The sequence below is a fragment of the Thunnus maccoyii genome, chromosome 15, assembly GCF_910596095.1.
Source record: "Thunnus maccoyii chromosome 15, fThuMac1.1, whole genome shotgun sequence".
Taxonomy (NCBI): domain Eukaryota; kingdom Metazoa; phylum Chordata; class Actinopteri; order Scombriformes; family Scombridae; genus Thunnus; species Thunnus maccoyii.
Window position 1 is genome coordinate 4,956,084 of NC_056547.1, and position 15,581 is coordinate 4,971,664.

The 15,581-nt window shown below is 40.1% G+C and overlaps 1 protein-coding gene across 3 annotated transcripts in view; it reads right to left on the bottom strand.

Moving 5' to 3' along the window:
• Positions 1-15,581, bottom strand: part of LOC121912483 (neuronal pentraxin-1-like) — a 29,088-nt gene that overhangs the window by 11,527 nt on the left and 1,980 nt on the right. Inside the window, exons 1-3 of one of the 3 annotated variants that reach the window (XM_042434598.1) lie at positions 14,318-14,398; positions 13,146-13,309; positions 515-1,743 (exon numbers count right to left, since the gene is read on the bottom strand). In XM_042434598.1, the coding sequence (XP_042290532.1) occupies positions 515-1,249 (735 nt within the window). In that variant the 5' untranslated portion in view covers positions 1,250-1,743; positions 13,146-13,309; positions 14,318-14,398. Of the gene's footprint in view, positions 1-514; positions 1,744-13,145; positions 13,310-14,317; positions 14,399-15,581 lie in introns of those variants that run through there. The other 2 variants (XM_042434597.1, XM_042434599.1) reach the window with 2 other exon arrangements.

Genomic DNA, 15,581 nt, shown 5'->3' on the forward strand with positions numbered 1-15,581 from the left:
TTCCTGCCTGCTCTTCTTTCTCCCCATCCCTCGACCCTCATCCCCTCGACCCTCACCCCCTCATCCTCACACCCCGGACCTCCTCCCTTCCCCCATCCATCCTTCCCTCCCCAATCATCCCTCTAACTATCCTTCCCTCTTTTCACCCTGCTCTTCCACCACCCTCCCAATAAACCATTAAATCTATATTCTAGAAGGAGTGGTCTTGGTTAGTGAAATTGCATTTAATAGCAATATTGAACAAGAAAATGTTTGTGAAAAGCCTTTAAACTCAGGGTTAATGTTAGCAGGTTAACTAGCCACAACTTTTAATTATTTAGTGTGAAGTAAAGAAAGCTCACAAACATGTAGCTACTGTTTTTACTGACACTATTTAGCTCTTGACTCTTTGTATAAATCTCCTTATGTTCACTCCCTGTTTTGTAGGATACATTTCAGGGGGGGTATTGTGTGCAGCCTCTGATCCCCACTAATGATCATACAAAAGTGACTGTATGCATTCCTCCTGTCTCACCTGTAAGTTCTCCAGCCTCTCCTTCAGTGTCTGCAGGGTCTTTCCGGTCTGTTCTGGAGAGAAGGAGCTGTGTTTGCTGTGAGACGAGCCCTTCCTGTGGTGGGGGTCCGACCTGTGGCTGCCGTGGGAGTAGTGGTGATCGCTGCTGTGATACGCCGAAGGCCCATGGTGCGACGACGATGAAGAAGGGTGGTGGCTGCCGTGATGCTCCTGGTGATCGGCGTGGTGGCTGTCATGATGGTTTTCATGGTGACTGTTGTGGTGGTTCTCATGATGACCATGGTGACCACCAAAGCCCTCGCACAAGGTGAGCTTGGCGGTCAGCTCCCTGATGGTCTCCCGCTGGTCCAGGATGGTCTCCTTCTGCCTCACGAGGCTCTCACGCATGTGCAAGATGGTGGCTTTAGCCTCGTCGGACATCATGGCTCTCCGGCTGCTGCCATTGTGGCCGTTACTGTGGCCGTTACTGCTCGGTCCATGGGGCACGCTGGGTGGGGAGTAGCAGCTGGGGTCAGCATCTGGGGGGATTGGTGTGCAAACAAATTTGGGGCTAATGCCATAGTCATATTCTATGCCTGGCAAACTGCCCGCTGCTGCTGCACATGACAGGAAGTAGTAGAAAATTAGAGGACGTAGGGGGAAAAAGGAGAAGAAAAACCCCAGAGAGGTGCCGCCCAATTGCTGGTGCCTTGCAGACAAAGGCATGAGGCTCAGAGGACTGATGTCTCTGGCCATATTTGATTGGTGTCCAAGTTATTCCTTGATAAATAACAATCCTCCCAGGCCTTAGCTTTGTTGTGATGACCACCATGAATGGAGTAAATCTGTGTCGAATTGGAAAATGTCGGGGCAAATCATGTCAACAATAAAAGTGCCAATAAAATCTCCCCTCAGACAGCATGAATTCCTTTTAGAGGACGAGTAGTACAAACTCCAAGGCAATATTCCAAAAGCACACAAAGGGCGCTGCCAAACTCTTTAGTTGTTTGCCTTCAAAACGACCCTGTGGGTATCACACAAGGCTTTTTGGCTCCATGGCAGTTTGACAAGCCGGGAGAGCTCAGCTGATGTATCCTGATAGGTTCTTCCGCTGTCTCGGGAAAGAGGTATTGGGTTGCCGCCAGCCAGGTGATCCCTTTTGGCTCCCAGGACCTCCTGTGTTCGACAGCCAAGAATAATCCCTTTAACTTCGGCTTCTAACCAGCCATGAGATCTCAGAGTGCTGTAACCTGTAGGACAGAGAGGAGAAAAAGATATAAGGCAATAAAAAACGTGAGTGAAAACAGGTCAAGAACTGAGACATAACAGAAGGAAATTACATTTACCAGAGCTTTGATTGACTCTGATGAAGAAGACTGAAGTTATTTTCCACATGAAGCATGAATAATTGATCTTACAACCAATTAGAACAACAAAACAAAAACTGGAGGACACTTTAAATATATTGTTGTGAAAATGTGGCTGCTCAGTGATCTATACTATTAAATAGATAGATAGATACCAGAGAGCGAGTGCGTAAGTAAGACTTGATCCGCATCATCATCAACAATTCATCTCCAATTATCAAATCGCTCCTCCGGTCGGTCAGCGTTTCCTGTCTGCACTGCCAGCAGACTATGAGGTCAGTGACGCCAGCAGGCAAGTAGACAGCGCCGGGGGGGAGGAAAGGCTGGCGGGGGGTCTTCAAGACTTCAATGTAATCAGATTACAGCCATTTAATCTGCCTCCTCAAACAACAGCCCATCAATTCACATAATGAAAGCTGGTTTTCATTTGAAACGTAGGCAGGCCAGCCCAGTCGCTTATGAATCAGTGTCAGACCAGCATGTTTATTGGCTATTTAAAGGCGAGATAGTGAAGGGGAGACAATGTCAGAGTAAGAGGGGAGAGATACCGGTAAACATTTTAACATTAGTGCAGTAATGATGACTCTTTACCCAAAGGAAAACATCCCCAGTCATTCATAGCTGTGTTGTTTAACTATTTTAAAAATGATAATAGTATATTGTGAAAATCTTGAGCTCTTTTAGGTTTAACTTTTTCCATTTGCATATCCAAAACTGTCAAATGCTCACTTGGAAGCACTAATCTGAAATCTCTATACAGTAAAAAACTAAAGTTTTCCAACATAATCTCACTATTCAGCCTAATCTGTGATGGTTTCCTGCCTAAACTGATACAATTCTAATTCTAATAATTCAAGAATTTTAAGTATTGTGTCAGTGCACTAAAGTAAGCAGCCCTGATCTATTTAACTGTTTTCTGTTGGAGAAAATAATAAAACCCTATAAGGAACGAAGCAGCTGTGAGGCAACATGCTCATGAAAAGTCCAAAAACTTTCCATCTGTGTCACAGCATCAGGTGAGTCCTCTACGTGCTCGTTGGGTCAGCCAGAGAGAGCGAGAAGCCAAGAAGAAAAAGTTTTCCGGGCACACAGGACGCTGCTCCTCTCTAAGCTCCTTATCTCCATAGCCTATCACCAGTTCAAACACCTACACGACTTATTGAGTACAAACCTCCAAAGTCTCAGGCACAGCAATGCTTGTATGTTCAAAATGTTTAAACTCTGTGTTAAAGCATGGAGGAGTTCAGGTTTACAGTGTCTGAGTCTGTCTTAATACAACAGTCAAGAGCCCATATGAACATTGAAACAGGTTTTGCTCGTTGTAATCATTCCTGCTGTTCATACTAACCATTATAAGATCCCTTCTAAATGTGCTAAGTGATGGAAAAATGCATTTAAAAGTTTATCTAAAGCTTGTATGAGGCTTCAGCCATCTGAGTACGTCAAATAAAGTCTATATATTCCACAGTTACAGTCTTGTGTTTTCTTGTTAAGCTGCAGTGGAAGGATTGTAACACAAAAAGGGACTGTGGATTTTGTCCCCCATCACTTATATTGTAAGTGCATTATGAAGGGATCTAATGGTCAGTATGAACAGGAGGAATTATTACAGCAAGAAAAAACATGTTTCAATGTCCATTTGGGCTCCTGACTATTGTTTTAGGACAGACTTGAAAAACAATATTGTGATCTTTCCCTAAACCGAACCAACTAGTTGTAGTTGCCTTAACTTGACCAGATGTTCTTCATAGAGGAGGCCTGCCTCCTCTGCCTTCTGTGCACATTTATCTTCAAAGACACCAAACATAAAAGTCTTCACAACACATTAGGAACTGAGTTATTCTGTTGTTTAAATGCAATAAAATCACCATTATGTTCCTTTTGTACTTTTGTACTCAATCAGTGCTGTGGATGGAGGAATATACATATCACTGCACATATAAAATAGTTCCACTGTCAGTTCAAACTGACATTTTGAACTTTTGGCTGATATTCAGACTATTAACTTTTTTCATTTGATGCCAAAAATGTAACAGGACAATAAAACATCCAGAGTATTACATTTATAAGACCCAAGAATAACAGAATAAGTGAGGTTAAATGTTTTGTACTGATTTCTTCACGATCTGTGTGACAATAACCATGTTTTTTTTTTTAAAAGTCAGCACCTTGAGTGCCTTTTAATGAGGCGTTCGCAGGTGTGCGTGCAGCCAATAGATGAGGGCTTTAACCTGACAGTGAACACCACTGTCTGATACTTAAAGACAACATTAGCAGAGATTTAGGAGACATGATACTTCCCCCGGGCACGTGGCATCACACTTGAGCTTCATGTGCAGCATCATGATGGGCAATGATCCTTTTATACAGATATAAGTAATGAGAACAATAGACGTGTGGATACAGATATGTAGCACACAGTCAGCAGTGCAATCCTGTTTTATACACTGTTATTATTAAGATCCAAATTTATTTATTTAAGAAAATACTATATAAATCACTGTAGTTCTGGGTAGGTTATCAGTGTATGTTATTTTGATGTATATTGATTGTTGCCCAATGGCCAAACTACTGGATCTGGTTGATTTACAGGCTGTTTAGCTAACTTTTCCTTTGCTACTTCTTTACTTGATTGGGATGTAATTTAGCAAAAATGGGCTGTGCTTTAACAAATCTGCCATAGTTTGACAAAAAACTATTTTATATACCAGTATCCCACCGCATGCAAAAACAAACACAACTAGACAAGTGCAGATCTCCGCCAGGTGTGTACAGTCAAGATGGCGACAAAGATAACAAAAATGAGGATTCATTCATCTTATATTGTGTCTGACTTTAGTGGATCCTAAAATATCAGGTATGGAATTAATCTGCAGATTCTCCAGCTCAAGATGAGACCAAACTTTTCTATGGATGCCAGTTTTTGAGCCACAACAAAGGCCAAATATGTGGCCTGCAACTGGCTAGGTGAGCTTTGTTTTTAGCCTAAATGATTGCCAGAAATGGCTTTTGCTATGTCATAATGCATATCATAAAATGGTGAGGACTGCTGAAAAGACAAAAGTCTAAGCTTTATGATAGGCTCATAAGGAATCTTATCAATATTTATTTGAATTCACAACACAACCTGCTCTCAAGGTACTGAAATTTGGTACTGAGTGATCGAACGTGGCAACAAGGCATGATTGGTTGTCCCCGGCGGAAACAATAATCCAAACTGAAGCACTTGTTGATCACTTGCTGGTTAAGAGGAGTGAGGAGTCAGCAGTCAATGGTGGTACAAAATACATTTTTTTTAAAAATTGTGAATCACCACGACTACGAGAGGTCCTTGAGCATACAGTCATAAATGTGCACAAAAATATTAGGCTGATGGGTCCAGTATGCAAGACTAGCTGTGGACACACACACACACACACACACACACACACACACACACACGCACACACACACACACACACGACCAAATGCATGATCTCCTCCAGGCTTATGTCTGGCAGAGATAATAAACCAAAGAAACACTAAATATTAGTGGTGTATGCTGATATTTGCAGGACTACAATGATTTTGAATTTTGAATTTTTACTTTTCCCACTAATAAATAATTTACATAAATTCAAATGACGTCAGCCAAAATATACATTGATGAACAAAACCTACCATGCATCTTGAACATCGTTGTATGATTTTTCCAATTAGGTTATGAAATATCATACGACATAATAATATTATGTCGGTGACTGCTGTAAAAATAAAGAGTATGTTGCATATTTTCTATACAGCATGTAGCAGATGTCACACAAAACCCATATATGGGAACTAAAAAAAAGACTAGAATTACTATTTAAATGAAAAAAATACATTTTTTTTCTTATACAATGTTTATGAATTGTTGTCTACATTTTACAACATATTAAGAGTTTTTCAAACTTCCCCAGTTTGTCAAATTTCCCAAATGTTATCTTTATTTATTCACTCTCATTTTTCTTTTAGACTTTTTAAAAAACGCTGTTTTAAGATCTATTTTTTTGTTCATTTTCATTAGTCGAAAGTCTAAAGTGCCTCACAGCGGCTCTTCAAGGCTGATCTGTACATCTTATCTGCTCATGTCTTCCTCAGCGGAGCCGTAGCAGACCGCAGGAACACACCTCCCCACCTCTCCTCCTCCTCCTCCTCCTCCTCCTCCTCTCAAGGGTGACAGACTAATAGGATTGGTTGGATTTAATTCTATTTAATGAGGGATTGGCTGCAGGGTCCTGGTTCTGCCAGAAGATCTTGCCCCCCCACCCACAAAGTCAAGCCATTGTTATCACACGTGTCACTGCAGAGACAGAACATGTGCGTGACATGCAGCCGGGGGTCATTATGAGTCATTCAGCAGCCAATATTTGTATTTATTTTTCACTAGATGGCATCTAGTTTAAATATTATGCTCTCATTTAATACTACAATTATTTTTATTTCAGTGTTGACTGGATTTGATTTATTTTTTCTCTTAAAATTCAATTAACACTAATGATTTGACTGTGTTCTTACACTGATATGCACATCGAAGGCTCTAAAAATGTTGCATATGTTACTTCCTTTGTTGTGAGTTTGTGTTTGTATGCCAGTGTTACCATGTGAATGTGCGATGTGTGCATGTGCGCAGCTTCTCAAGCCAATTTCAGCCCCTCGCTCGGGTCAGTTATCCAGGTTGAGTGGATGCACGTCCCACCGTGAGGCCTCGCCCTCGCTGCAGCTTAAGGATGCTCCTCCTCCTCTTCCTCTGTGGGTCCTGAGCTCACCTCACCTGCCTCACGCAACACATCGTATAAGTCAAGCCTCCCTCCCTCCCCCCCGTCAGGTGCTTTGGCTGGACGGTAAAGTTGATCTGCAGGTGAGTCATGTCTGTCTGAACGTGACCAGCCACAACACAGAAAAGCAAAAGCTGCACGCGGAGACCTGATGGTGATGTAGGTGATCGTGTGGCAGAACTACAAAATCTCAGTTTATTTAAATAAAGTTAGGTGACAGGTGGTGAGAGCGTTGCCACACTTTTAAGTACATTAATCTCTCTCAGTTGATTAACCAGAAAAAAATGGACAACTGTATTGAAAACACTGGTTTATGGGAAAAAAGTCAAAAGAAGAAAACTGTCGATACTCTCTGTCTCAAAAAGTATTGCTGCAAGAAATGCTGCTTTCCGATCTTAAAATTGTGTTGCCAAATTAATTTGTTGTGTTGAGCGAAGTAAGAAATTTCAACAAGTTAAAATTTTTTATTTGAATTTTGGATCCGTTTTGGATCAATATGGTGTTTTCTTTGTCATTGCAACAGTAAATGGTTCAAAAATCATCTTTTGTGAGTAAAAAGAGAAGATCTAAAAGACATAATCATTGCTGCATTATTGCTCTGATCGCTCTGTAAATATATATTCAATAGAGTGCATACAGCTGAAGAGTCTCAGGTTTATATAGAGATTACATCTAAAACTGTATGGATGGCAGTAATTGCTTTCTCTAAGTTAAATAAAAAACAGTGATTAAACACAGTAAAACAACTCTGTGGTACTGTATGTATCTATTTGCATAAAATCATTCCTGACAGACTGCTTCATCTCCCCCAGTGTGTGCATATTTTTTTATTTTGAAAACTTTCTGTTCATGCAAAAGGAACGGCCTCAGAATGTCTCTCACTTTAATGTCCTCTCAGCGGTCTTTATATCTGTCTGCACATCCTGATGAAAGCCGCCATCTGGCTCTCTGTATTATAAACAAGCCAATTTCAGTGCTGAGGCCTTTGTTAAGTCTAACAGAGTCTCAGCCGTTTACTTCTCAGTGATGTCTACACTTAGATACAGCTACACAGCATTTACACTTTAAAAAAAAACAACTTAACAGTAGGTTGAAGAGCAGCGTTTCTCTGAACTTGCTGTAACCAAACCCAGCAGTGATGTCACAGGGTCCTGGAGGACACCTATGCATCACTGTGGCGAGGTGAGAAGTTAAACCACCGGAGGTCAGCAAAAACAAGGTTTTTTAGGTGGTTAAGTGACTAAATAACGTTGTTTAGTTGTGATGACTTTGAGAATTTTTGGTTATGAAGACGTTTAATTGCAAGGACTTTAGGGTCATGCAGAGTTTTAGTTGTGAGGACTCTGAGGTTGAATCCAAATGTCCAGACTTCACCACATTTGCAGATTTGCAGACGTAACCAGCGGGTTTCTGGAGGTCTGTCTCCAAATCCACAACTCCTCATCAAGTACACAAGGAGCCTCAAGCAGAGTTTCTGTGGACTTCTAGAAAATCAGCTTGGTGCAGATTTCACCAGACTTCGCCCGGAGAATTACTCTTCATAAATAAAATACTATATTTACTTTTTTATTTTGCTTTTTCATTGTTTAAGATTAAGAGAATCCTTAGTTGAGGCTTTATTGTAAATATTTTATTAGCAGTGTTTAGCAGCTCATGTTAAGGGAAAATTTGCAGCAGTGCACATATCCTGCATAAGTATCCAGTATCAATACCCTTAAAATCACCTAAAGGACCATTTGTTGAGACTTTTCTGTTACAGAAGGCTCCCAAATCTCCTACAGACATTTTATTGCATACTGCATTGGAAATAGTGTGTCTTATCATCGTCTGGGCCTGTGCCTGAGTGAAAAATTTCTTTTGAAAATGTCTCCACTACTCCTCCTGTCATCCCATAATTACTTCAAGGCCTGCTGCAGTCAATCAAATTCAGGAGGGTGATGAAATATGGTGGCATTTAGAAAAGATCCTAATGGACCAGTTTTGTGTGATATATTTCATGGTGTCAAAATTCCTGTTTTACATTGATATATAACAAAAGCTGAAAGAAATTTCCATCTTTTACTAATGTGACAGAGCTTTTATTCATTTGGTTGAATCATATTTAACCAGACAGCTTTTTTTTTTTTTTTTTTTTACTTGATCTCATCTACCAATTCCTGACATCATCATACTATTGATCATCATCCTCACATTCAAACGTACTGCTTAGTTCTAGATAGAAATGCTGATATAATGTGATATAATGAATCATATAACCATATAAATCATATAAGGTTTGTACAGTGTGAATTTAAGAGACACATAATGGGGAAAATACATGAATACATGGATATTTAACTATTTTGGCTTCTCAAGTATATTACAAATGATTTGAAAATTGGTTAGACATCGCTCTATCTTTGTCATTTAGAGTTAAACTGACTTCTTGACCATGCAAATATACTGAATATCTGCTTAAAAGGTAGATTTTATAATGGTGAACATGAAACACGACAAAGAATCAGAGCAACAGTTATTAACAGAAACAACCTGTGTCCAAAAATGCTTGTTCACATAAATTCCTGTCACCGACAAACTGCAAAAAGTTCAATTAAAATCAAGTGAAAAAGGACATATTTTGACCTCACAGGAATTACTGATGGCCTCACATTTACAGATTTACATGTAATTACAGTTTCGAGCCGCCCAGGTCAACAGTCTTTTACTGTGGAGCCGCTATGTGTCGCATGTGCTGAGTGACTTTTTTTATTTTGGTACATTTTGCTGTCAGTTGTTTGGTCAGTTATACTAGAAGTGAACCACTTCGATACACTTTAAACTGCATCCATTTCACTGAACACAATGTGTCTCCACAAGCAAAAAAAAAAAACCTGGTGACAACTACATCACAGACAGGAACAACATATTAACAAACTGTGATAGTAAATATTAAAAATTTCTCAGCTATCTTCTTGAGCAAACTTACATCAGACAAAATCCATACTGGACATCCAATTTCATCAATTTCCATTCTTTAAAGCCTGACTAACCCTACCCTAATTGTAACCATAACCTCAAGCAAGTTAGTTTGTTTGAATAAACCATTTAATATGAAGATAATGTGAAAAACAAAAGAATATCAAGTAACTTCATGAGCCAATAAGTCCATGTCCACAATGCAGATTCAGCTAACACATCACCAATAGAGAAACTGTTAGCAATGTAGTAATTTTAAATGAGAGATTAACGCTTTAATTTATTCCTAAGTGAGACTTAATCAAAGTAGCATTTGATGTGTTCACATACTGTATCTTCTAAGTCCTGCAACTGCCTTTTTTACACAGTATGCAAATGCAACTGGCTGCTAGACAAGACAAACACAAAACCCAGAGGAGACTTTTAAGAGCCGAGTGCTTTTAAAGTCTGTAAATGTTGAACTTCAAAAGTCCATATTTAAGAGAACCCTTTTTTTTTAAGTACAGCAGTGACAAAGGCTGATAGGATTAATGTTGCTCATGACAATATGGAAAAATGTATTGTCATGATGAAGTAAATGCTGCCCCTAAATGACCTCTTGTGCTTGCGAGTCCCTCGCCCCTGTTTGGGTGAGTGTGAGGTCAGCACCCTGCCTTCTCCCTGAGGTCACCACACCGCCTGAGTTTACACTGGGACAGCTTCACCAGAGACGTCTCTCTCTGTGAGGGTCACCCTTCGCCAGACCGGGGGGTGAATACTTGCGATGCCGTGGAAAGCTCTCAGGCTCAAGTGGAGAGAGTGAAAACACAAACTGACTAATGTGACAGTACAGTGGCTTAATGCAAGACCTCGGCCGAGGCGGCGCGCTGCAGGGAGCTCAGGTTTCTCACCAGCGGTCTGAGCTACAGTGTGGCACAGGCAGTTAACTGTTGGGTTTTATGAGAAGTTATGACAAAAGAAAAGTTACATGTAGGTGAAAAGTATCAGCCGCTCTGTAGGGAAAGGTTTTCTGTTGATGATGATAGTTTTTTTAAAGTATAACTTTTTATTCTGCCAAGCACTGTGCACCTTTGGTTTAATAGGTGCTTCACATGTTCAGCAGATTCCTATTTTGTGCTATTTAATTTAGATTTAATTTAGTCTGAAGCACACTCATTTGCAGGAAAATGTGATGATAAAAAGTGCCCGAAAAAATAAAAGTCACATCGTAAAAGCTGCTCAGGAGAACCACATCAAATAATTCCCACACAGCATGATTCATCATTATTAATTTAATGTGACAAATTAAAACAATTTAATTTCCTCTCTCTCTCTATATATAGGCCCAGAATCACTGATTAAGTTAATAATTCGAGGTACAACTTTTGAATGAATGATATGTATATATAAGGTATATAAGATCTCCAGGATCCAGTCTGCAAAGGGGATTGTTCAGTTTTCAAAATATAATACCATCAACTTATTTCAATTCTCGGCTGTCAGTGATTTAGCGAGAGCACGCGTCACGCTTGTCAAGAGGTGGACTTCTGATGGGAAGGGTGATGGATCTCCTCACATTTTGTTTGGCCTCTGTAAGCCGTTTCTGGCCTCGTTGTGGCTAATGAAGAGGAGTCAAACCAAGGTCTCAGTGCTGCACGTGGCCTCGAGCCCGTCGGTGCCGCTCTGCCAAAGGCTCAGCAGGAGACACGAGGAAGGAAGTTGAAAGGATGTAAAGGTGGCGGACGACAAAAGATTCCCCTGTATGTCTGATCAATGTAAACACCGCTGATATAAAACCCCAATCTGGTTTTGAACTTTCCACTGGAAGAACAATTTATGTACTCAATAAGGCTTTTCTTTGGAAAACAGAAACACACCAACTTTGTTAGTGGCATGAAACTACAACAATATATGGATCATCAGTGAAGTTACAACTACAGTACACCTGGGGGTTGACTGCTGCAGGAAACATGTCTGTGTTTCATGCAGTGGAATCTTTACTTTACAAATTACGGAAATTGCAGATTCGCATGGGATAAAGATCACAGATGACCTCCGCAATTACTAGAAATTACTAGAGGTCCCCAGGTAATACAAGTCCTGTGTGAACAGGGCTTTAGCTGCACGTGATCTAAAGCTCATCAAAACTGCACTGAATAATAGAAATGGCTGAAGGTGTGGCACATGCAGAGATGGGGATACATGTGAGGGGGGCGGGTGCAAGAATAAAACTAAGGATTAAAGTAGAAGAAAAAAATATATATATGTAAAATCTCACACCACAACAAACTGCACTTGCAATTTTTTTTACTTACAAGTATCAGCCATAACCAAAAATACTTAAACATGAACTCTGCTCATCTGGGTTCTTCAAATATAACAAAATAAACACTAAAAAAATCAAGTCATACTTCAAACACACAGTGGATTTTACTGGCACTGCCCCAATGCAAATCTACTCAAATTTCAAATAATTTTAATGCAATTACTTTATTTTGTGTCAAAACATCAAACAGGTAAATGATAATGAACACATGTGTCAGTTATTTCAAGAGTCCAAACCAACTAAAATCAACAAGGACATCCATCAGTTCATCTCATCAGTACAACTTCATAATAACACTCAATAACGCTCCGTGTGGTTCAGCTCAGTGCGGGATGTGTCCTTTATTAAACTTGTTGCTAAGTACCTACCAGACCTACCAGACCACATAAAGAGCTGCAGTTCTATCAGCTGTTTTAAAGCCAAATTAAAAAAAGTCTGTTAAAAGCCACTCAACTCTGTCACCACTGACTCTACATTTTATTAGTTTTCTCATTTAAACAAATAACATTGCTTTTAATTTGTCAAACGAACACTTGACATCTGTTTGTGTGTGATGTGCTATTGTGTGTAACTTTGTATTAAGTGTCTTGAATTGTGACCTGCCAAGGGACTGCGGATGAAAATTTGCTTTAAGCTAACTCTGGTACAGCACATCAAATAGTAACATTTGTTTAATACTGCACACGGTCCCTTACAAATAAAATAAATCAATAACTAATGTATTAATTGACATGGCATACAACTATTTAAATGGAAGGCCTTTTAGTTGTAACAGAAAATCTTTTTTTATGCCTTTTGGTTAAATCTACATTCTCCTTAGAGCCAAAGGTTTAGGTTGAGATTTATATATTTAGCAGAAATACTGCACCACCGTTACCGCTGCTGTGCTGTATGTGCAGTGTGTACATATAGCCCATAAGCTTGCAGCTTATGGTCTATTGTCAACTTTAGCCCCTTGAGAAAATCAATTACATAACTAAATTAATCGCACCATATCTTCACAATTTTAAACAAATAGAAAAACTGGTTGATTCACATCATCTACATCATTGTAAGCAAACTACCTGCCAACCTCAGCTCTGCCTTCGGGTTACTCAACACTCAATTAAGTAGCTCCCACAGGAGGGTTTTAATCAGCTCCTGGTAGAAAGTTTAATTTCCCAATGGTTTGCGTTTTAGAAAATGAAAAAAAAAAAAAATTTGTGAGAAGGAAACAAAAGTTTTCTTACCTGCCTGGAAGTTTGAGGTCCACAAGCTGGTTAGTCCATTCAGCGCACTGATCAGCTTGAGGAGGATTGGCTTTAGGCAGATAATTTTAACTCTCTCTCTCTCCCTCTCTCTCTCTCTCTCTCTCCCTCTCTCCCTCTCAGACACCAAGTGGGTAGCTCCAGGTCTGGAAAGTGAAGCCAATGCGGAAGTGCCTTAAACCTGCATTCTCTCTAATGGTCAGCAAAGGGCGACTCCATTGACTCCAAAAAGAAGTCTGATTGTGAATTTATGGTGTCAATCGCTAGTTTCAAGTCTGCTTCAACACAGCATGATGTTCATTTTGTAACTTAGAGTAAAATAGATGATAAAGCAGGGTATGCTTTAGGGCATGGCTATGTTGTGACTGATAAGCCGTTACCACGGTGATGACGTTGGTTAGGTAACCAACCCCTGATTCACAGGTTATAGGTGTAGCCGTAGCTGCTGCTGTTACAGTGTGTTTTCAGTTCATGAAAGTTAATTGTAACATTTTTGTCACCTAAAAAAGTCTTGATCAGTGTTTGGTTACACAAAAAGAACCTCTAAGGAGTCTGATGTTCAGTTTTTCTGGTAAGTACATTTTGTTTTAGTAGTTTTAACCCTTTTTTTCACTAGCAAAAATGATTATTAGCATTATCACAGTCAACCATAGACCGTGAATGCGCTGTGCTAACCAAACTAGCAGCTAGCATTAGGATTAACTCCACCCTCTCATCCAAATATGGTCACTTCTGGCTCCAAAAATCCAAGATAGCGAGAGTCAAATGCAAACTTGAGGCTTCAAAATGGGAGTCCACAAACCAATGGGTGATGTCAAGGTGGCTACGTCCATCATTTTTTTACAGTCTATGTCACACAGACGCCAAGACACACACATCTCTCTATGTACAATATGCTGATAACTGTTTTATGTTATTTTCCATTGGGACTTTTGTGAAAAGGTTATAATATGAACTTCATGTACATCAGAAACAAACTAGGTTGGGTTGAACAAAGTGAAGAATCTGTGCTTGCAGGAAAAAGTTATGACTTAAATATGTCATGTGTGTGTTTTAAAAAACCTGTAGATTCAAGAAAAAGGAATAATTGTATTTTTTTTCCTCTGTACATAAACCATTTTCTCTCCACTTAAAAAAACATCTCAATGTCTTACAGGCCTGAGGGAGCAGATACTCCTGTGGATATTACTGCTGTCACTGTGGAAGTGCTGCCGCTTGGACTTGCTGGGCCTGATTCCAGCAGTTTTGAGCTGCCCAATGGCTGCCATACGGACACCCCAACATGGTTAACAGTGCTAGCGGCTAATGGAGCTAATGGCTAATGGAGATGACAGCTAGCCTCCACTCTAGAAAAGCCTCCCTGGAGTTTTTTGTGAACATTGAACAACCAGTTTAAAATTATTATGCCTTGTGAAGACTGCCTAAAATCAAAAAAAAAAAAAAAAGACATTACTAACCTCAAGGAGGATATCTGACAACTCGCAAATGAACTGCGAAAAAAGGATTCTCTTCTATTCTATCTTTTATTGACACCACAGCCACACAGTCCAAAACAATCTCAGCCATGAACTCAGCCATCTTGGATACAACTATGGGAACCATCATCATGTTCCCGGCCGACTGTTCCACTCCCAGCTCACAGGCTACCTGGTAAGAGGTGGCAAGACGGGAGGACTCCGAGCTGCTTCGCCCCCGTCCATAAACATCTCAAATCTCTATGCCATGCTACCGGCTGATACCACAGTTCACCCTGCTGATGGCCTCATGGCTGATGCTGTTCCTGTGGTTGATCCTGCTCCTGCCCATGTAGAGTGGGGAGTTTTTTGGAACTGGACCCTGATCCAAAAAACACTTTTATTTCTGGCCCAATTCCCACACTGGGTTGTGGCATTTTAACGGGATTCTTAGCCTTCATACTTCCACTACTGAAACCTGTGAGAAGTTTCTGAATTTCTTCATAGACAAAACTGACAATATAAGATCTCACATCTCACCCCCAGACTCTGATCCCCAAGACCTGGAAACAGTTATCCATGCTTTTATCACCTCTCGGCTTGATTACTGTAATTCCCTGGATATGGGTTCGACCCATTCCACCCTTTCCCTACTCCAGATGGTTCAAAACGCAGCTGCTAGACTGGAACAAAGAAAAGACAACACATCACTCCTGTTCTAGCTCACTCGCATTGGTTACCAGTGAAATACAGTGTTGATTTTAAATTTTACTATGTGTTTTTAAAACCCTAAATGGATTAGCTAAACAATACATTACTGATTTGCTAAATCCATATTCTGCCCCCAGGTCACCTAGGTCGTCCTCATGACAACTCCTCTCAGTCCCCCACTCATACCTAAAAACCATGGGTGACCTGTGTTTTAATCTGTTATTGGTTTTATTCAATTTCTCTTAACTTCCTA